Genomic DNA, 25,239 nt, shown 5'->3' with positions numbered 1-25,239 from the left:
ATTCCACCAATTCGTAAAAAAAAATTATTAAATCAATCAATATTTCATGAAAATAATAAACAATATAATATCGATGAAAAAAAATTATTATCAACATCAACATGTACTTTATGTATAGATAATAAATTGGAAAAAAATTATTTATCAAATAATAATTATCTTGAGGATAAACTTTATTCAAGTGAAAAAAATATATCTCATGAGGATATTGATAATTTTGATAAAACACAATGTAATTATAAATATCATGATGAAACAATATATCCACGTAAACGTTCAAAAAGTTTAAATAATAAAAATAATAATAATTATGATGAAAATTATAAAAATAAATTTGAAAATACATCAACAACATCATTAGCATTAAAGAATGATAATTCATTATCAAATAACTTGAACTTAAAAAGGTCAAATGATAATTTAGTCTCAAGATTAAATACACAAAAATTATTATCAACAAAAAGCTATGAAAATATTGATAATAAATATAATATAAATTCATATATTTTAAAAAAATATAATAGTGTTGAAATAAAATTTTTAACAAATAAAAAGACTGACTTAACAACTCCATTGTATTTATCAGTAACAAATAAAGTTAAAAAAAAAAAAGCTGATAATACAAAAACTCAATTAACAAGTGAGCATAAAAAAATAAAATTACCCAATAATAAATTAAAAAATTATAATTACATATATAATAATAATTATGATGAAAAAAAAAAAGAAGGGATAATAAAATTTTATGATGATACAAAAATAATAAATATTAAAAAAAAAATTATTCATTTGAGCAGTGACAATATCAGTGATAATACATTTAACAAAGATAAAATTTTATCTTGTTCATTGATTAATAAATATCATGATAATACATTATTAAAATCAACAAGTGAAAGTGTTGCTACATTGAATGATTGTATTTTAAAATTACAAACTAATAAATCAATTGATTTATCAAATAATAATAGTAATAAAAATTCAACAAGTGTTTTAAATAATAAAATTAATGAAAAATTAAATATGAAGCCTTTTTTAAGAATGATAAGAATTAAAGAAAAATTAATATTTGCTTTTAGTGCATTTGCCATATTATTTACAGTATTGTTAGTGATGGATTTACAAATGGATTTGGGATACAGTGGTCATCATTTAGTACCAAGTCATGGACGTGTTAAAATGAACGATGATCAATATCGTGATACTGTTTATAATAATTTTCGTCGTAGATTTAAATATCGTGCTAATACAAGTAAAGAAATTTTATCAACTAATTTTATTTTATCATCAACACAAAATGCTAATAATAATAATGAATTGAGTGATAGTGATAATAAAAATAAAGGTGATAATAATGATAAAAAAAAATTACATGATGAATTTTTTGATCTTATTAATGTTGTTATGAATGATGATGGTATTGATACAGACAGTGGTGTTGTGAGAAATAGTGGTGAAGATTATAATGATAATCTTAGTATTGGTGAAATGCTTGGTATCACTGAGAGGTGAGTTTTTTGTTTTTTTTTAATCTTGCAAATTTTATGTAAAGCTGTTTTTAAATAATTTTTTTATATTTGTCATTTTGTCATTGTAATGTTATTTTTTTTTTCAATGTAAGTTTATTTATTTCGGGATAAATATTTTAGACAATAAGCTGTGGAAATTTAAAATAGCCATTTAATAAATTGAAATTATATTTAATTTGTTTTTTATTTTTGGGTGAAATGAATTTATTGATTTGTTATTTAATGAGTTTTATAATTAATATTATTGCTGATTTTAATTCAATAATGTTATGTAAAAATAAAATAATATGTTTGTTTATTTTTTTTTTTTTTAAACATAATATGTACAAGATAATTTTATATCAATGCTTTTTTTAAAATTAATGAATACAAAATAATAATATATTTATCATACGCAATAATTTGAAATGATAAAAATATATTTTAAAAAATGCGATGATTTTTTTTTCTTTTTCGGAAGCTTCCGTTTGATAAAATGTGTATACTAGGTGTTGTTTTTTTAAGTGTTTCATAAATTTAAATATATTTTACTATCTCAGCTAAATATTGTAAAATATTTCAAACATGTGAATATTTATAAAGTCGTCGAGTGAATGATTAAAATGTTGATTATACTTTTTTTTTTTTAACTTTTTTTAAATTTATATATAACCACATGACGTTGTTTAACCAGCCATTTGTTCAAATATTTAATTAAACTGATAAAGATACAACTATCTTGTAATAAAATCAATTTTTCAATAAAATCAATGATTATTTTCTAAAATAATACACTTTATTTTTAAAAAAACTTCACAATTATTTGACAATCTAATTATTTTTTATTTATATTTGTGTATTTTGAGTCTTTTTCGATATAGAAAAAAAAAGTATTTCCTTATTAAATACTAAAATTACTATAGAACTTGATATTTTTTCAAAAAAAAAAAAATTATGATCGTCTAATAAAAATTTTAAATAATTAAAATCATATTATAGTTAAATTAATTATTTAAAATATTTACAGTTTATTGTCATCAGTTGTCTAATTTTGTAAATGCCTAAGGGAGATACACATATTGTTGGCTCTAGTATTGTTTCGAATGTTCGGACTCTTAAACAATACAATATGATATTCAATTTCAGGGGAATTGAGTGAATAGAAATAGAAATTTTGAGAGGATCAAATGGGAGAGAGAAAGATGATAGTACTGGGGTTGAATGAATATGATGATACGACCCTTGGTTGTATCACAAGAGATTAAGTATGAGTATGAGTTTAACAATTGTAAGACACACGTTTATAGGGTCGAAATTCCCCAATGTAATGTTTGCTGTTGAAATAATTCACAAGACTTGGTCTCGTCGAGGTCAGGTAAACTTGAGTGACACCAATGTCTCGCTTGAACTTGTGCAAACACTGCTTTATTGTTTGGAAAATCTTATATACATTATGATATCATATACACCAGACACATACACTTTTATATCAAAAAATAATTATTACTCAAATAACTTTGACATGTGTATAGCGTCAAATTAAATTATCTAAATTGAGAAAAAAATTTATAAAATTTAAAAATAAAATAAATAAATAAAATTAATAATGAAAGTTTTTTATTGTGGTCCATATATTTACGGTTTCATGAATTCCATGCTCGACCGCAAATCAGTTTGTCGACACACAATTCAAAAAAGACAAACACGTCTAAAACCTACTTACCGTGAAATAATTTTTTATTAGAAAAAATATTTTATCAGTCGATTATTATAATCAGTGTCTTGAAATAAGTATACCTATATTTTTTTATTTCTCTCAATTTTTCCTAACAATAAAATTGAAAAAATTTATATTTAATTTTTTTTATTTATAATTAATTTTATATTTTTTCGAAATTTATAATTTCCATAGAAAAAAAAAAATACACTATATAAAATATATAAAATTAATCAAAAAAAAAAAAAAAAACACAGTCATTCAATTATATTATTTATAATAAATAAAATTTTTTTTGTACAGTTATAAAAATGAATATGAATTTAAAAAAAAAAAAAGCGACATCAATTTAAAAGTTAACGAACTATGAATTTTCAAATGAAAAATAAAATGTCTTAAACAGTATATCTATACGTGAGTATAATAAAAAAGAAAAAGAAATAATTCTGAGAGTTACAACTTGAAATGACAAATTTATATTAGCAATAATAGAAAAAAGTGTTTAAAAATAAATTATAATAATAACTATTATTACAAAATTAATTATTAAAAGCATAACATGTAATAACGATACCAAATTAACGGGAAAATAATATTTACATGTCTACAGTTGTTTTATTTTTCAATATTACAAAGCATCAATTACTTATCAATTACCGGATGTACATTTGAGTCTCATTCATTAGTGTTTATAATAGCAATCAAATATCGTTGCGGTATATTATGTGATCATTATCTAGAGCATACTAATCATTCTATATTGTTTTTTTAATTTTTTATTCAATAAATTTATTAGGGTCAAATGAAAAAAAATTAATATATACCGAGTCGTTATAAAAATAACATTAGCTTCTTGTGTAAATACACATTAGTAATATCACATTTATACAAAAATCAAGAGTTGATAAAATATTAAAATATTAAAATTGATTACATGAAATTTTAATGTAAAAAAAATAATATCAATTATTGATTTAACCTGTGTACAAACATCATTATACACACAGTAACAGAGAATATTACGTAGAGGTCATTTTGTAATCAAACAACGAATTGTATATATCAATATGAGATACATAGAAGATGTGTATATATTTCCATGTATATAGATGAGTTTGTTATATTCTCATTGTTGATATGCTAATTCAAATTTCCACCTAATTTACATAGACTGGGAAACTATGCAAGGTGCATGTGAGGAACTAATACATTCACTGGATAAATAAACTCACATCAAATTGCATGTATATCGATAGTTTAATATATACACATATAAACGCAGTGAAGATTTAAAAAATTACGAGATTGCATTCTTAATTATTGTATGAGCTTTTTGATATTTTTTTTTTTAATACAATTTCTACAATTGTAACAATTTCTACAAACGAAAATACCACTTGACGAATTTTTTTTCTATCTGGATTTGAATCATTTAAATAGTACGTTAATATTAATTATCTTGAATGACATTTCTTGTGTTTTCAAGAAAAAAAATTAATTAATAATATAAAATTAATATGGATTTTCAAATTCAAAATTAAGTTAAAATTATTGTCTCTTTTTTTAATCTCTTTTTGTAATATTAAAAATAAATAGCTAATTGTAAAAATAAATTTAATTAAATTATATTCATTTTAGATATTTAAAAAAATATTAATTGTATTTTAGTTTATTAAATTTTTCTATTAAAAAAAAAAAATTTATAAATTTATTTTAAGATTTTTTTTATTCTATTTTTATATTTTTAAAATCGAGTATTTTAGATGATAAAAAAAATAAATAAATAATTGATAGATATGTTGTATTGTTGTGTGAGAATAACAATGAATATATAAAATTTCTAATTATGACAAATCTTTTCATTGTTATAACCATAAACATATATAGGTTAAATAAAAAAAAGGAAAGAAAAATAATTATTTATTTATCCTATATGTATGTTTTATTTTATTCTCACAATTGTTAAATTGTCACGCGTTAAAATTTTTACAGCATCGTTTTGTATTTTTTTTTTTTCTATTCAAGAATATTGTGTTTTTATGTACCGTTATTTTTTTTTACGTATACCAAGTATCACACAAAAGTTGCAATTTATGATTGATCAAATAAAAGAATAAGAAATCATGAAAAAAAAAAAAATGTATTTTCTTTTAAATAAAAATTAAAGATTTGTTTGTGATACAATGAAAAATGATTATTTATTCAAATTTTCTTCTTATTGAAACTTGAAAGGGATAAAAAAAAAAAAATCATTTTACTTATACATGTAAAATTTACATTAATGGCTTTTGAATTTGTGAATAATCATGAAATGTCGTTTTAAAAATGTCTCATAAAGTCGTGAATTTTAAAGATAGCCATCTAAAACTCTTCATGGTCACTCTTTTCAGCTAATATTTGACAATCTCTAGGTTTATAAATTTTTTTTCTTTCTTCATCTTTTTTGTGAAAACTCAGAGACACTTGGATGTGTAAAGTTCACTGGACCTTATTTTACCTAAAAGACCCTTATTCGAAAAGCGACAAAAAGCACTTTTCACCTCTCCAAATTTCCAAAAAAAAAAAATAAAATAAAAAAAACCTATTGTATAATGAAAATATAAATTTACCATTTTTCTTTTGTTTTTATTATCAAATAACTTAAATTTTAATTAGAAAAAATATATATATTAACAAAACCAAGTAAATTTATGAAAAATAAAAATTATTAAAAATAAAATTATTTTTTTTCCTCAAAATATGCTCAAGGGTATATATATATTTTTTTTTATATTTATACTTTATGTAGACCTCAAATTTGCTTTGATTTGAATGCAACAAAGTTTACAGTGTGACAAGCACTCTCTTGGTATCTCTGTTGATTTTTATAGAAGAAAAATATTATCCACCCGGTGAATTTAGACCAAGAAAATTTTTTAAAATGTCTACTCCAGATACAAAATTATTATTCATACACTCTTATTACTATGAGAAGTGCATACTGTAATGTTTAAAATATATAGATAATGAAAAAAGAGTATCCACCAGAGGACAACCTTTATATAAAAATATACATATTTGTATGATGCATACAAGGTACATGTCGATAAGTAAAAAGAAAATTTGCATTAAATAAATTTATACTTTTTATAATAAAAAATAATAAATACATACATAAAATAATAATCACAAATTTATATATCATTTAAAAAACTCTCACTCTGTAGATGAAAAAAAATAATTTAATTAAAAGAAAATATATTGATCATTAAAAAAATAATAATTTAATTAGTAAAAAAAATTTGTTGACATATGTAGTATTAAAATTGTGATGGAAAAAAAAAAATTCAATTTATATATGTTTTTTATAAAATTAATAATCAAATCCAGAAGCAACTTGACTTGTTTTTTTTTTTAAATCTATAATTGAAAATAAAAATTAAGAAAATTACTTTTAAATATAATAATTATAATATATATTAAATATATACTTAATTCAAAGAAGAAAATAATTATTTTCAATCTATTTGTGAGTGAGTGTATGTGTGGGTAAGAGTATATATAGATAGTGAAATTAAAGTTAGGGTAGTTGGTGTATGTAATTTACAATTTATTGTACAATGTGTAAACGCAATACTCGACACAGAGAATGATGGTCCCAAAATTCAAAGTAATTTAGCTTTAACTTACACAAGTGTATTCGTTGCTCTGAAGATGAAAATTATTTCACGAATTGTAAAAGCAGTTGAAGGTGCAGGTTTAAAGTGGATTTACCATATACATACACACATATAAATAATATATAAATAATACACATATACACACAATTAAATATACTTTAAATATATATTTTATTTTAGTAATTGTAAAACTTTGATTTTAAATAACAATATAGAAAAATTAATTATAATTTCTATTTACTTTTATAAAAATGATAATTAATTATCACTAATTATCGGTAAATTAATTTTTTTTTTATAAATACTTGAAAGCTCGCATGGAAAGTATAAATATTATTATCATATTAATTATAATAATTAACATCTTATCTATTAATTGCCTCAATTTTTTTTTATGGATGTCGAATAACCCTTCTATGGAACAATAAATTTAACGGACTATTTCATTTATTCAATGTTTTTCTTTTGAGCTGTATATTAATTTTTAAATTTTGTTATTTTCTTTATTTAGAAAAAAATAATTAGCTTATTTATAAAATTTTTTTAATTATATTTGTTATTTATTTTGTCTTTTGATCTATTTTAATTAATTTATATTGTATAAAATAAATGAGGATAAAAAATTTAAAAATAATATGGAAAATTATTTTCAATATTTTCTCAATGTTCATAAATTTATTTTTATCTTTTAAAACAATCGATCAATCGGTGTGAAAAAATATTGTGAGATATGCTAGACAAATGAAATGAAAAATACTAAAAAAAAAAAAAAAAATTATTAAAAATGACATATACGATCTACTCTACTACTTTGTAGAGTCGTATATGCCAGAAAAAAAAAATTATGATTAATCGACTTTGAGTCCTCATCGTCCAGAATATTGACGGGCATTGCACGATGCGAATGCTGAATAAACGCGAGATCACATTTATAAACCCTGTGAGAATACTTTTTTTTTTTTATTTTTAATATTTTTATCGCGAAAGGTATTTGTCAAAAACGTGAATGGAAAATTTAATGAATAACTTAATAGTATCTATATTCTATATACATTAATAAAATATATGTTTTATATGTGTTGATAATAAAAAAATCTTTATATTTATTCTTTGAATGAAAAAATTTAAATTTATATTTCATTACCTGTCAAGTTAAATAACTAATCGAAAAAAAAAATCGATAATATGATTTTTAAATAACTCAATTCAATCAGTTGATTTCTCGTGAAAATAGAATGTGAAAAAATAAACTTTTTTTGTTTATTTATTATTTATTATGCCCCGTAGATAGTGATTATTTTTGTCTTCTTTTTCAAAAATTTAAAGGAATTTTTTATAATTATTTTTCAAATTGTATTTGTTTATAAATTTTTAAAAAATATAGATGACATTAATATTTGTTAAAAATATTTTAAATTATCAAAAAAAAAAGTGAAAATTTAATTAAATTATAATTCAAATAATTGTCTGGGTATTTTTTTAATTATTTTTGTATTAAATTCAAGACATATACTTCAGCTTGAGCTGAAGCAATTTTTTTTTATTTGCGTAAATTTATTATCCATTTTATTAAATGCACACGACATAATTATACACATAGATTATTAAAATTTAAGTATTACAGAATATAAATGAATCTTTAAAAATTTAAAATTTTTGTGTATCGTTTATCTTGTATATCAAAGTTGATAATCTTCCTATACATTTGAATAAATTTAAATTGAAATTAAAAAAAAAATAAAAAATTCAATATACATTTTGCAAAATAATGAATAATAGTAGAAAAAAAAATTATTTGTAATTTTTTTTTTTTTTTTCCAATAACTCAAGTATATATTTATCAAAATAATTGAATTTTTGATTTTATATTTTTTGATGAACATAAACTAAATAAACTAAATAAAAAAAATTCAAAAAAAAAAAAAAAATGAGCAAAATAGAAAATACAAGCATTCTTTTGAAATCAAAAGCTCAAAGTGAAAAAAATAAAAAAATGAAAAAGAAAGCACGCACTCACGATATAAGATTGCAGACATCTAAAAAAAAATCCTCATTGATTATTCATAGCTTATTTTATATATTCAACAAAAATAAAAAAAAAAACTAATAATAAATATATACATATATATATATTTATAAAAATACCAAAAAAAAAAAAAAAACAATCAAAAATTTTATAAATATTATTAAAATATATTAAATAAATCCAATATTAAAAATAATATAATGAAAAAAAAATCATAAAATCACAACGTTATATAAATCAACGTTATTAAATAATCACAACGATATAATCAACCTTGAAATTGAATGGTTATTATAAAAAATAAAAAATATGTAAAATAATATAATAAATAATCCAAAAATCTGTTTATTAAAATTCAGTTTAATTTGGCTTGAATAAATTTGATGTAAAATATATAAATTTGTTATTTAAAAAGGTGTTAAAAAATGACACATTCAAGTATATCAGAAATTTGTAAATGAGCATTCATTGAATTTAAAGTTAATGCATATATGTTTATTGATAAATTGAACACATTTGTATACACGAATATCGTGAGTATTATATAGAGAATTCACGTTTAAGCTGAACATTGTGGTAATGCCAAATGGTGCTAATATTTACACAGTTAAAGCTCAACACAATTCACGTATACATTGGTATATAATCGTATTGGAGAAGTACAATAAAATAAACATTTAATAGTATACATCAATTCATCAATTTCATAGTGATTATTGTTTATCGATGGAGAAACAATAGTGCAAATATTATTTGATTCAAATAATCAATATCATGTAATGACATTATAATTTATCAATAAAAAAATATAATTTAAATCTCATACGTATATGATTTAATTTTTATTTTAATTTATTCTAAATTATTATTTTTTGTATATTATTAAAAATTATTAAAAATTTTATTTTCAAACAGTAATTTAAATGGACTAAATTAAAAAAAAAAATTAATTAGTATTTTTTATTATAATGTAATTATAAATTTAATACAAATAAACAAGTTAATTAAAAATTAATTAATGTATTATTATTACTTTAATCAATCTTATTGATTATTGAGTGTTTCTTATTAACAAGATATTTATAATTTTATAAACTAAAAATGTTCCAACTATCGTAAATTTGTTTAACTAAAAAAATTTGTATTAATTTATATTTTTAAATTAAATTTTATTATAAAAACATATGATAAACTGGAAATGATATTTCGAAAGTTGCATATTTTTTTTTATTGTAATAATAATTAATTAGTATATATTGTAAAATTTCATGAGTCACTATCAATAGTTTTATATATTATTAATATTTAGTTTTGGTACTTGTTAATTAGTGAAAAGATAATATTTCGTATGAAATTATTGCCTAATAAATAAACTCAATTACATAGATAATACATATATACATTCCAACCAATAAGCGTATACATATATATTTACATTAACATGTATAGATTGACATACAGAGAAAATGGTTTAAAACGAAAATTGAGAATAGCGAATAACATGAACGATAGGTGAAACAGGTACGATAGTAAGGGGGATTTTAGATGAGATTAGTTTGAGTCGTGCAAGTGAACGCATGTGTTCACCAACTCAATCTACAAGAAGAAAATTCGGTTTGCAGTTTGTGCAAAAGCCAAATAAAAGACAAAAAAAAAAAACACATTCTTTGTCAGATAATAAAATAGAGTGAGAAAATGATAGAAACACCAAAGCAAATGCTAAAATTTTGAAGAGGGATGACACAGTGTAAATGGAAATAAGATTAAGATAAAATATATATATATAATTTTTTAGAGTTAATTGCGACGAAGAGTATATGATGGAAGTTACGAGACGTAGAGACATGAATACCAAATGCCAAATGAATTATATAAATTGACAAACTATACACTGTACGTTTTGTCATATGAAATTTATACATTTATCAGACAGATATCTATAGCTCATCATAAAACTTCTCATCAATTTAAAAAATCTAAAATTTAATATTTAAAATGTATAAACTGTCAAACATCTATTATGTATTTGAATTTTCATTTTTATTATTTTAAAATTCATCAAGTATACAATGAAAAAAGAATTAATTTAAATTTACTTGATAATACATGAAAAATAATTTATAAATAATATTTTTTAATGACTTTTAAAATATATTAATATTACATTTATAATTATAAAATACATTTAATATGACATCATAAATGCAATATGATATTTGAAATAATTTTGGAGTTTCAATTTATATTTGTATACAGATATGAAAGTGATATATAAAGCATGTATATTATAAACATTCAACGAAGTGGATGAAATTGAAAGTATATTTGTTTTATTGAAATTTTTTAGCTTTATATGATATGTCTAATGTGTCATTCGTCGATACAATTGAACTGCCTTTGTCTATAATAGCCAGCTAAATCACGCGAGAATCGAAATACTCTAAAAGCACCAGAGCCAATGTATGTATCGATGTTACCCTTTGAATTGTATATGCAATTGTTATCATCAGTTTACGTATAATATTCAAAGGTGTTTTATGCTATCGACGGGCTTTTGACCATGTCTGATATTAACACAAAACTCCTTCCACTTATTCTATTCTCAATTGAACTCTGCAAAGCTTTGAATTCAATATTCAATATATACATTTGTATTTTTATCATTTAATTTCTCAATTATATTTGACGGATAATCATTTATTCATTTATTTTAAAATTATAATTTTTAGCGTTTTGTTTTGTTTTTTTTTTTTAAATTAATAACATTATCAAAAATAATATTTAATATAAATTTTTCATTTACTTTTATGTTTGTAAATTTAAATGATAATATTAAATGTAATTTTTTTATGATAAAAATTAAAATATAAAAATAAATTCAGTTTGACAAAAATATAAAAGATTAAAAAATAATTAAAGGGTATAATTTTACTGTATATTTAAATGATTGTATATTTTTTTTATTTTTATTATTATAATAAATAATAATGTAGGTGAATCTCATGTATGTATAATTTAATAAATTTGACTTTCAAATAATATAATATAAAATTTAAGAATTTCAACAAAGAAAACATCGCGTGATTTGAAGCAATAGACTTGATAATGATTTTAAAATTCTTTGAAATAATTATATAAAATATTTTATACATTTTTTTTTTTTTTAATTCATCTCATCTTTTTTTTTGCAACTGATTTTTTAATTTACTGTTAATGTCATAATAATAATTTTTATTCTGAGATAAAAAACATAACGACAAAAACCTATTTTAAAAATAATTCGACAAGTAATTTATAAAAATAAAATACTTGATGTCAAATTAATTTTAACAAACAATAATAAAATTGACGTCATTTTTGTGTCAAAATTTATTTCCATATTTTTAATTCTTATCAAGTAAAATTCACGAATTTCTTTTATAGAAATAAAAATTAAATCTCATCAAATTAAATTCTTGCTTAAAATTAAAAACCAATAATCTATTATTTAAAAATAACCAAAAGTCAATTTATTAAAAAAAATAAAAAAGTGAACATATAAATAATCACATAACAACAATTTAATAAAAGAAAAAAAAAAAAAATTCTTTTATATATAGAAAATCATATTTACTAAAAATATCAATTTACTGTTTGAGTAAAAAATCATTTTTCTTTTTGAAGAAATGAAAAAAATAAAATAAAAATTGCAAAAAAAAGTAAAGTCCCACAACAAAGGACAAATATTAAATGTACATCTAAAAGTTTATATATATAGTGCGACACATCAAGGGTGTAAAAACTAAAAAGGTGTGTTGATATATAAAATAAATTGTCAAGTGAGAGAGGCTCGATTTCAAATGATGATAGCTTTTTCGTAGCTTTTTCAAGTGTGACAATATATATGTATATATATACGCATACACAATGACGAATAATTCGTAAAGATTTAGTAGAATTTCGTGAAGTTGTTAGTATGCAACTCATACAATCCGCTGAGGGTATTGGTGGGCGTTTTCGTATCTTCATCTAGACTTCATCTACTCTCTCTTTACACTGCATATATTTTTATATGTACATGTACAAACATAAAATACCCAAGAGATACACTCAACTGATCCCACAAATACATTCACACAAAATAATACTTTGGGGTGATGATTTTGCCTTGTGGCAAAAAATTTTTTTTTTTTTTTTATTCAAACCACCCTTTTACCCACTTTGTCACTTTGTCTCATTCATATGCAAGAATCATTATTGAATATATAATATAATATCAAAAATAAAAATTTAAACCTGGAATAATATACTCAGGCATATTTTACTATGCACAAGTTTTAGATTCACTTCATATACATTGCCTGCAGCACATTGAATAACTGGAATTCCTTCTTTCCACTTCATAAATTTGTAATAAAAATAAAAAAAATATTAATACATTTGCTTGGGTTTTTTTTTTTTTTATATTTGCTGAATATACTTGAGTCAAAGCAATATATTAATATATTATAAAACAGGTTTTTCATTTAGAAAAATATTTTTTTCTTTACTTATTAGTATTTTTTTTTTATAAACATATCAAATATGAAAGTCGTAAAACGATAAGAGTGTTTATTGATATAATTTATTATAGCTATTTGAACAATTTTAAAAATGTCAATACAAATAAAATATATATAGTTTGTTGAATTAATTAAAATTATCATACAAAGCTTCTTTTAAAAAATGATTCGGAATATTTTTTCTAGTGAAAATTTAATTTACTAGATTTTTTTTTTTTCATATAAAGTCATATTTTTTAATTACTTCACAGCGACATGAGTACACAATACATCATTGCCAAAAAAAAAAAGAAAGCTTTTTGAGCTTTCAATCGATTATTTCAGTCAACAATGAAAATACTAAATATTACCAAACTAAATTAGAGCTTTTTATTTATTTTTAAAAATTAAATTTTCTATTTTTTTGATAAAATAAATATTTTAAAATTATTTAGATGATACAAGCTAGCCTTTAACCTTCCAAAAGTCTATTTCGTGACGATTTTTTCGTTTTTTTTTTATATTTTTCTTTGACAAAAAAAAATGTATGAAATTTTTTTTTTTTTTTTGCCACAACCAAGGGAATACAACAATGAGATGTTTGCATTTCCCTACAAATGTCGAGAGTATGTATATATAGTAACATACTTTTTTTTTTATTTTCTACAAAAAAATTCGCCTAGAGAATTCCTCCAAACACATACACACACACACAAAATAAAATACCATGTATTGCAGTCTCAGCAAAATTTCGTTGACATAAAAATATTTTGACAGTTAAAAACATTTCATGAATCATCTAAACTTGTTCAACAATACTCTTTTATAGAATATAAATTTTTTTTTATTTCATATTTTTATAACATATACGTGGTTTATAATTTTATAATATTACAATTATAATAAATATGATGGAAATTTTATTATGTATATACTAATAAGTAATAACAATACAAATATTATATTATTGAGGCAAATGTAGATGCATAAAATAGTATATTGTGTACTTGAAATTCAGATCAGTAGACAGATTGAAAAATATGTGCATTCATATATAGTAAAGCCACTTGGGAATTTTCTACATATATATTATATTATATAGATTTGTGTATACGAAGAAGCATTTACGTGAAATGCGTTTAGAATAACGTTATTCTACTGCCTTCTTGAAATTGAACTCGACGCACGATTTAAATTGCATTAAATTCAAAATACCAGTGAATGAAAATTTTCATAAATATAAATATCATAAAATAATAATAAATATTAAAATTATTTTTATTATTATTGTTATTATTGTAATGTACTAATATCAATTTGTTTTTTTTTATTTTATTATTACAGAATAAATTCAACAACATTAGAAAAATTTCATCTGCAGATATCGAGATTAGAACTTTATCCAGATAATTCTAATAATGTACAACAATTGTTACATGAAATGGCAACAAAACAAATTTTACATGTTGGTAAGTATTATTTAAATATATTACAGAAGCGAATTTAAATTTGTTTTTTATTTTTTTCATATTTTTCAATTATAATTTTGGAAATCAATATTTTAATATTTTATTATTAATTTAAATTGAAAAAAGCAATTAATAAAATCCAAAATAAATATTACTTAAATAACAATTAATTATCAATTTTTTACATTTTTAATATAATGCTTTTATCTATAATAAATTAATAATTATAAACAAATAATTTATAATGAATAATTTATTACAATCAATATATTTTAAATTTTTTATTTTTGTCCTACATAGCCCAAAAAGAAGGCGGTACACAATTAAAATTAGTCATTGATTATCCAAATGATTTACAAGCACTTTTTAAACCAATGAGGTGAGTATATATTTTTTTAAAATTGTCAATTGCATATGATTGTTGAACAAAGTTTTGAGTAAGAAAAAAGAACCTTTTGAGTAAGAAAAAAATGTGATTAATCATCATCTATATAAAAGAAATGAATGTTAAAATTTGCAAGCTCTGCAGAAAAAAAAGTTAAAAAAAAAAAACACAAGTAGTTTGGTTTTGTAGAACAATGAAGGGATGTGTGACGTATCATGATGTTGTTAGCTTGAAAGACAATTATAATTGAGTAGAGTGATGAAGTAGTGTGTAGGAGTTGGAAGTAAAAATAATAATAATGAAAAAAAATAAAAAATAAAACAAAAGAGACATTTAACAAACTGAAACAAGGCCAATTCGAAGTCACTCATGGCACGAGACACCCAGAGATCATCCACTTATGTAATTGTACTCTTAATTCCATCATACACTCATGGCACGACTCTGTCCAAATGACAATATAGTAGTGTATTTTATATACTTAATATACACATACATAGAGACATCCATATACGTATATCTCAAGGGTCATCAAATTTGACGATACTCAGAGGGACACTTTAACATTATTCTTGATTGCAAACCATTAGATTCTTCATTTACTTAATATAATTTAACTCAATTTATATATTTTAGTGTCTAGAAAATTTTAATTATTATATCATTCATTTTCCATAAACAGATAATACAAATTACATTTTTTACTTGGTTTTTATTTTCAAATAGAATTGGGGAATTAACTGTTTCTAATTTGGGTTAAATTTTATATTCAGTAAATTGATATTATTTTTTATTTTTTGCAAGAAATAAACTTTTACTTTTATTTTTAATTTGAATTTTATTTTTGGTTATTTTTTTATTTAAAGGGTTTTTTTTCTTTTTAATAATATTATCAAAACAATTGGTGTGAAAATATCTAGTTTTTATTATCATTGGAGAAATAATAAATGTGAAAATTTTCTACACTCAAGAAATAAGCTTAAAATTGCTTGGCCGATACAGATGTTTTTAAAGTTTTAGACTAGAAATATTGAGATAAGTGTGAGCTGTAGAAATACAACTATTCTCTATATAGCGTAAAAAAAAAAAAAAAAAGCTCAGTAATAAGTTTGGCAATAAGTTGGCATGGAGCTAAAGTTTCTCTCGTGTATTCTGAAACACCTTCAAAATTGTTTATATATATAGCTGTATCTTGTCTTTGCACATTTATCCATTGTTTCTACAATGTGTGGCTCAAAATATTTCTCATTACCCACAAAATTGGCTACACCTTTATCCACAATACATATATAAAAAAAATAAAATTAGCAATGTTTTAAATTATTTTATTTAAATAATTTTTTTTTCTATTTATTTTAAATAATAATTTCAAATTTAAATTTTTTAAATTAAACGAAAATAAAAATCACAATGTTTATTTTGTTGGGTAATTTTTAATTTTTCAAAATATTAAATTCAAGTAAGTCTTAAATAGTAAGTCTTGAATTTTTTTAACTTTGAATATCCAAACAAAAAAAAAATAATAAAAAAATTTATGTTAAATCTTGTGTTATATATATACATAAAGAATAAGTTTTTTTTGTTTTTATCAACCTCAATGTAAATGCCTGAAAAAGTTTTACTTGCGACAAGAAACTTTATTCAAAAACATTCAGTTAAAATGTCATTGTTTTGTGAAACACTTATGATAACCATATGTTAAAACTTAAAACAAACAGTCAATTAACAAAGTTTTAATGATTGTCTTTATGATTTTATGAATTAATTGGACTTGCAAAATTCAAGAGTTTATTGTTTTTTTATTTTTAACAACAAACTTTTTAATCTGTTGAATTTAATTTTAAAAATATTAATTTTATATTTAAATTTTTTAAATTATTTGTAAATTATAAAAAATCATTTTAATTACAATATTTAATTTATATCATTAGTTTATTATTTTTAGGTTTTAATCTGATGAATTATTTTTCAACTAATTATTAAATACTTGTCTCTTTACACATAAATTTTTAATAACTTTTTAATGTTACCTTCAATATTTATTATTAATAAATTGAGATTATCTCCAAAAATAAAACCATTAATATATCAAATTTTAACTAGCATAAATAATTGACCTAATTAATGAAAAAATAAAAAAAAAAAAATTATAGAAATTATAAATGTCAATACAACTTTTTCTATTATTATTTTGTATTTTTTTTTTTGTATTGTTTTATATTCAAGAATGATGTTTGCCTTCTATTCATATCCGGTCATATGTCAATTTAAATAGCTATCACATACTGTAACTGTATACACATGAAACCATGATGAATGCATGTCATCAAAGTTGAACATCATTGTCCAACAACGGATGTCCACGAGTAACACTGAAAAATTCATCAACAAGAATCATTGATTTTCTTTTTTATTTTTTTTTTTTCACTATTCACTGATGTAAAAAAAATAATCAGGATTTGAAAAAGTAATTTGAAATAATAGAAATACAAAACAGCTACTAGTATTAAAAATATGAATAATATAATTTTTTTTTCCAATTAGTAAACTTGTTGAATTTTTAATAAATCAAAATGTATTTTCATTTAAAATAAAAAAAAAACAAATTAGTATGTAAAAGTACTTTGTTCCATTGAATAATAAATAATAATATTGTTTTTTATTTGTTTTTTGTTTGATCAAGGTTTGGAAGAGACCGTCAAACACTACCAAATCATTTTTATTTTACGGATTTTGAAAGACACGTTGCTGAAATAGCAACATATCATCTTGACAAGTAAATAAATAAATGATGGAATAAATTAATTAATACACAATTAATATAATAATTGAATAATTTGATTATTTTTATGGATTTAGACTACTTGGATTTAGACGTGCACCACCAGTTACAGGTAGAATATTAAATATGACAACTGAAATATATCAAGTTGCTGAAGGTGATTTACTTAAAACATTTTTTGTAAGTCCAGCTGGAAATATGTGTTTTCATGGTAGATGTAGTTATGTGTTATGTGGATATAATATCAGTAAAAAGGCATCAATAAGGCTTGGTAATTAAAAGCTATATCACATATAAAAAAATAATTAATATACATGAAAATAAATTAAATAATTTTTATAGATTCAAATTATTGTAATTTCATAAGAGAAATACCACCATATGATGATGGTCGTCGTTTATTAGATTTAATTGACATGTCAGTACTTGATTTTTTATCTGGTAATATGGATAGACATCATTATGAGACATTAAAAATATATGGAAATAATACATTTCCATTGCATCTTGATCATGGACGTGGTTTTGGTAAACCATATCATGATGAAACATCAATACTTGCACCATTATTACAATGTTGTATTATCAGACAAAGCACCCTCAGGACTTTACTCAAGTAAGAACAATTATATTTATTTTCAAAGCATCATATTAAACGTCAGCAACAGTATATTCACTGTTTAATATTATCATGATCATCTCTGTTGCTTCTATCTACCTCTTGATTATCAAGTTTGATGGAGCCGTTGGGTAATCTGTTATCAAATTCAATCTTGCAACATCAAAGGATTTTTTTTTTTTTTCGTTTTTTTTCTTTGACTTTGTTATATTGTTGTTATGATTATTATTATTATTTTTATTAAATTGACCACTCAGAATATAGCTTTTAAATTTTTTTTTTTTTTTTTTTCTATCATTGAGAGTATTGTGCTTTCTTTTCGTTGAATTTTATTTCCAAAAAATTCAACAACGAGCTCATTAAATTGGGGCAATCTTTACTCTACTGCAAATATTATCTTAATATTTGCAATTCAAGCATCAAGTTCTATTGTCCAATGTGAAAATGTCGTTATATATAGTAATGGGGGATAGCCAGGTGTCGTGGCATCGATAATGGAGTATTTTCCCTTTTACAATTGGCTTTCTCACTTGCAAATATACAAAGAAGAAAAATATAAAAAATAAAAAAAAATAAAAAAATACTTGCCCCCGGATTTTACTGCTCTCACGCGAATCGAAGCACTGAGCTGGATAAAGTAAATTTTTTCCATTTCTCAGACTTTTTTTTGTGGGATGATTCTTGGGGAAATCTTACTTGCGCATAAGTGTAGATTCAAGTTTTTTTTTAAGCTTGAGTAACCAATTCAAACTGAGACTAGTCAAACATTATTATTTATTTTTTGTTTTTCTATTCTTTAAATTTTGTTTTTACGTAATTTATTTGTAAATCAGCTTTGTGGTATTGATTTATATTTATTTTTTTTTATTTATTTTAATCAAATTTACGACTGTAGTAATGATTCAAGCTTTTAAAATACCCTAAAATTATTTAAATTAATTTTTTTATATAATAATTTTCATAAAATAATAATAAAAATTGTAATCAATCAACTGGATAATTTTATAATTCGAAATATAGTATTATTAGACTGATTGTAAATGAAATTTATTATCAACACATTTAATTTACCATATACAAGTATTATTGTATCAATTTCATTGACCACAATTGATCAGTTGCATGTACATTTCAGATACCATAATAATCAACCACAACGACTGAGTAGTGCAATGCGTCAAAGCATGGCAAAGGATCCCGTAACGCCTGTCCTGTGGGAACCACATCTAACTGCACTTGACAGACGAGTTGGTATCATTCTACAAGCTGTACGTGATTGTTTAAATCATAGTAATCAACAAAATGATAATTCAATTCAAGATATATTTAAATTAAAAGAAAAAACATAATTTTTAAAGCAAACAACTAAACAAGTTACGTAAATTTACTTGTTTTTTGTTTTTTTAACAAATATAAATATTATATTCATATTATAATTATAATAATAATAATAATCGTAATGTCGAAAAATGAATGCAGCTTGATGCAAATTACAATGTGTGATGTATATAATATATTTAAATTTTATTAGTTGAATTTTAAGTTGATTAATTAATTCGATAAATGATTTTAACTAAATAAAAATTTAAATATGATAAATTAATTTTTAATGTTTATGACTGTAATTATATGTAAATGATGTATAAAAAAAAATGAAATAATTATTACCGATGAACAAATAAAGAAATTAAATTTTTTGTTTTTTTATAATAGATACATCGGATAAAATCTGATGATTATTTTGAATATATGTGTGGATAAAAATTATGATGTGTTAATTTTTATTAATAGTCTGATTTACCAAATTTATTTTTATGTTTTGTTATTGTTATGTTTATATTTTATTATTTATATATGTAAATTTATGATGTTTATTGATAATAATTTGATCGAATAACAAATATCATGAATTAATTTACATATTTTTTTTATTAATTACTTATAAAATTTGTGATTATTTGTGGCATTATTGTTACTAATAAATAAAAATAATTTTTCATAGTAATATTTAAAAGCAAAGTGAATTGCCAAATGAAAAAAAAAAACGAATAATACATAGTAATAATCACTAATTGTTTAAAACAAAAAAAAAACATAAATATCTATATTTAAAAAAGAAATAAAATTATATATAATTTTTAATATTGAGAAGAAAAAAACAATGAAAAAATTTAAATACTTGAAAAAATATGATGTAAAGCTATTTGGATATAAAAATTTTAAAATATAATGAAACATAAATTATTTTTAAAATGATCAATAAAAAAATAAATAAACATATCTTATTTTTTTGTTATTTAAAATAATATTTTGATAGTAAACCAATACTTTTTAAAAATAAAAGCATTAAATGACAGCTTAATGTCACTCATTGTCTTGAAAATAAGATTCAAATCCAGAGCTTTTATATAACTCCCAACTGTATAAATAAACAATACAAATCATGTCAACTATGATATCTATTGTACATAGTATATAAAGTATATTTGTAACTCTCAACATTTTTTGCAGCTTATTAAATTACAATTGCATTGCATCCGGCTATCATAACCGACCTACTATTTATTTATACAATAATTTATTAACTAAAAATTAAAAAAAAAAAACAAATCTATATGAATAAAATTTATTTTTACATTTATATATAAATTATCAAAAATAAATTTATATTTCCTCAATGAAAATTATAATTAAACTTGATTAAATTATTTTCATCAATGATAATAAAAAGTTTTATCAAATAAATTAAATTGAATTAAATTATCATCAGTATTAATTTAAAAATAAATTTTAATAATGTTTTTCATTTTCAACTTTTCATTGTTAACAGTAAATTATAGAATTAAAAAAAAAATTTCATTAATTTGATAAATAAATGTTTGAAAATTGATTTATAAAATTTATTTACAAAAAAATTATTTATAATTGTTTAAATAATTTATATTACTAGAATAATAATCAAAAAAAATTTGGCAAATAAATAAAATAAATAAAATTCAATTATCAATATCACAATTATTTTCTGGCGTCACACAAACGTCTTAAGCAGCTATGACGCATGATTCTATGTACAAATGTCTCAAGCTCAGTTGAACAATCTGTCTTTGACATATACAACAAGCTTTGGCTCACTGATTTAATATACCAAAATATCAACTAGCCAAATGACAATCAAAATAATATTCATTAACATATTCATATATAAAAATTGAATTATTTATGAATTCAATTAAATCATAACTCAAAACAAAAACCAGGATAAAAAGAAAATTTAATATTGTTAATGGTTTATACTTACGAACAATAGTCAGTCAAGAATAATATTTTGTTTGTGTGTGAATCATAGCAAACAAAAATAAAAGAAGAAAGAAAAAAACAAAGTAAACTTTTTGAGAACAGATAAATAAAATACAGTAGATATTTATCCATAAGAGGGATGAGAGGTGGAAAAATAACTTGAAGATTGAAGAGGGAGTAAAAAAAAAAATAATAAATAAATAAAAAGTTTTGGTTGTCGAAAGGGGATGGACATGAATCTTGAACGTAAAATAAAAATTTGTCTCTTGGGGATGAATATATACTGTACAAGAAAATAAAAAAAAAAAAAATTAAAAAACCACAAATACAAATACAATTGCTTGGCGATATTTTAGTTGTTTTTCTTTCTTTTTTGTATATTAAAAAAATTGACTAGATTTGTTTACGAGTCAAAAATTGACTCGTTGTTAAAATCGTGATAAAAAAAAACGAGTGGACAAGTTTTTTCTCATGTATCTGCGCACTTTTGTTATGTTTAATTTTGTTTTTTAAATAAAGTAGTGAATTTTGAGTGTGAGAGGAAAAAAAAATAGATAGAAATAGACGTCAAAATATTGCACGTTGCTGTTGGACACTTGTCACTGTTTAACCACACCCTCACATGATGCACATGTGCAATAATCATCTATTACTCTCATATATATACCAACACCCTTGATACTTTACTTTACTTTACAAATGTCTTTGTTGATTTTGCACTGTAAAAATAACAAAATTATTGTTATTTTTATCGAATTTTTTTCAACAAATTCGAGATAAATTTATCTATCTTGAATCATAATATAATATATGTTATAGAGCATCCAATATAATTCAATATTTTTTATTTTTTTTCACTTATTCAATCTTTGAAATTTCTATATTCTTTTGGCCATCAACCGATCTAACACTTTTTTCATTCACACACTTCAATAGAAAATATTTTAACAATTGAAAGCTCCATCACAAAATTGAATTTTTTTTTATCGTTTTTATGTATTTGTTCATTCAAATTTTTTTTTTTCTTTTAATGAAATTATCTTCAACTCAGTCAGATTGACAGTCTAATTTTAATATTATGCCATTTAAATATTTTTTTTTTTTTGTGTAAAAAAATGAGCAAAAAAAGATAAAACAAGGGTGTTTTTATTATTTATGCATACAAAATTTTATATATAAAAAATATAAAACACAAGAACAAAGAAACTTGATGAAAAATTTAACAAAGAAAATAAAAGTAAATCATTTTTTAAAGTGTCTTTTAAAAATATAGAAAAATATATTTAAAAAACATCGTACGCATTTAAATTTTGAGACATAAAAAATTGTATCTTTTATGCTTGTTTGTTTGCTGGTTGTTTTTTTTTTTCTTTTGTTTAAACAATAAGATGGAAAATATAATAAGAAATATGAAAAATTTTTTGATCACGTTTTTTTTAAAAATACAAACATTGTACGTGAGCCAGAAATACATGGATTTTGAGTGTTTAACTTTTCAATTGAGGGCAGTTTTATCAATTTTTCAATTGTTAAAATCACATTGAAATAATTTTTTTTTTTTTATTCGAGAAAAATATATAAAAATAACATGTGTAGAAAAAAAATAATAAAATAAATTTCCATCAATATTATAAAATGGTATGCTGACCGAACATATTGCTGGGAATGACAGCTGCTGAAGTAACATTTTTTTATTTATTATAAAAAAACGTATAAAAGTCAAATTCAATTAATTACTAAAACAGTAATTCTTTTATTTTATTTTTACATATATTTTAGTTATTTTTTTTTTAATATTTATTTTATAAAAAATTTAAATTTCATGTAAATAAAATTTAATGAAATTTTATATAGAGTATTCCAACTGATTGATTCGATGGAAAAAAAAGATAAATATATTATATTAATTTGAAATTTTAGTCAATACAATATTTTTGATTAATTAAAAGTTTAAAATTTCATATATATTTGAGATATTTGATTTCAATTGAATTTATTATTTGAATTACTTGTCGGGCATTGATAAAAAAATGTCGATACGATAAAATTTATTCATCGGTTAAGGGTGGAAGTAAAAAAAAAAAACCATTCACTTCTAGCCATCAATGTTGAAGTATTTGACCTAGAATACTGACTTTAAGATTTGGCAGAATGCATTTTAAATTGACATTTACATAACCGTAGAATTTTACAATATTGAACGTGATGTGACTTTGAAACGTCATGTTTTCATTTGAAAATCATAATGATAAAATTATATATATATATAATTTATTTTAGTGTATTCTTATCGAAATTGAATAGAAAAAAAAAAGTTATTCCTTTTTTTTTTATTTTTATCAAAGTTAAAAATAAAGTCGTATCATTGGTTTTATTTTGTAGATAAGAATGTCTAAAAAAGTATAAGATAAAAAATAAAAATTATAAAAATTTATAAACAAAAAATAGAAATAATTTATAAATCTAAAAAATGATAATAATTATTTCTACTAAATTTATTATTTATAAATTTTCTTTAAAAAAAAATTAAATCAATATTGCAATTATTTTTTGCACCGCATAAATTTTTACGAGACAAATTTCGTTCTACATGAAAAATAAAAATTAAAGTAGATATAGGTATTGTGTTTTAATCTTCACGTATATAAAATAAATAAATTTTAAATTTGAAAAAAATAATATAAAAGTTATAAATACGATTAGAAAAAAAAATAAAAATTTATTGTTGTTATTCTTCAAGGTCAAAATGCAAATAAATCATAAAATTTATTATAAAAATAAGTCGACATTTCAACAATCCCAATGAAAAAAAAAAGATTATAAAGTTTGCTTGTTAACTTAGAATTAAATTTTTAATTTATAATTGTTTTTTGTCATAATGGTCTGTAAAATGTGGACAAAGTCAGCGCGTGTAATGAGACGTAACCCAGACCGTGATGGCAAAAAAATAAAAAATTAAGTACAACTTAAAAATTAAATTTTAAATCGAAAAAATTAATTTTTTCATATGATTTTTTTTTGCATTTAGTTGGTTTAAATATTAACTAATCAATGTAATATAAATTTTAATAATTAACCTTGAAGAATAACAACGAAAAAAAATTCAAATCTTTCTCTTTCTAATTATCACGTATTTAATATTGAAAAATAGAGTTGAATAAATGAGCTTGTTGTTGAGAAGTGTTGAGAAGCTGAAATTTTATGGTTTTGTTTTTTTTATTTCGGAGCAATTATTATGTCAAGATTAGCGTCACTTG

The 25,239-nt window shown here is 21.1% G+C and overlaps 1 protein-coding gene across 1 annotated transcript; it reads left to right on the top strand.

Moving 5' to 3' along the window:
• The first annotated feature begins 56 nt into the window (after nt 1-56).
• Nucleotides 57-20,647, top strand: LOC122860953 (extracellular serine/threonine protein CG31145). The gene is made up of 7 exons (XM_044165048.1): nt 57-1,508; nt 14,775-14,899; nt 15,200-15,278; nt 17,968-18,060; nt 18,144-18,337; nt 18,409-18,682; nt 19,821-20,647. The coding sequence occupies exons 1-7, from the start codon at nt 1,024-1,026 to the stop codon at nt 20,032-20,034; spliced, it is 1,464 nt and encodes a 487-aa protein (XP_044020983.1). The 5' UTR covers nt 57-1,023; the 3' UTR covers nt 20,035-20,647.
• The last annotated feature ends 4,592 nt before the right edge of the window (nt 20,648-25,239 follow it).

This window comes from Aphidius gifuensis, linkage group LG1 (genome assembly GCF_014905175.1).
Source record: "Aphidius gifuensis isolate YNYX2018 linkage group LG1, ASM1490517v1, whole genome shotgun sequence".
NCBI lineage: Eukaryota > Metazoa > Arthropoda > Insecta > Hymenoptera > Braconidae > Aphidius > Aphidius gifuensis.
This window is presented reverse-complemented; position numbering and strand designations above follow the sequence as displayed.

What these genes read in the sequence shown, in the direction of transcription:
- LOC122860953 (XM_044165048.1), top strand. Translation starts at nt 1,024, where the DNA reads ATGAAGCCTTTTTTAAGAATGATAAGAATTAAAGAAAAATTAATATTT. An exon ending in ATGCTTGGTATCACTGAGAG is followed by an intron (nt 1,509 to 14,774) that starts GTGAGTTTTTTG and finishes TTATTATTACAG; the next exon opens with AATAAATTCAACAACATTAG. An exon ending in AAAGGCATCAATAAGGCTTG is followed by an intron (nt 18,338 to 18,408) that starts GTAATTAAAAGC and finishes TAATTTTTATAG; the next exon opens with ATTCAAATTATTGTAATTTC.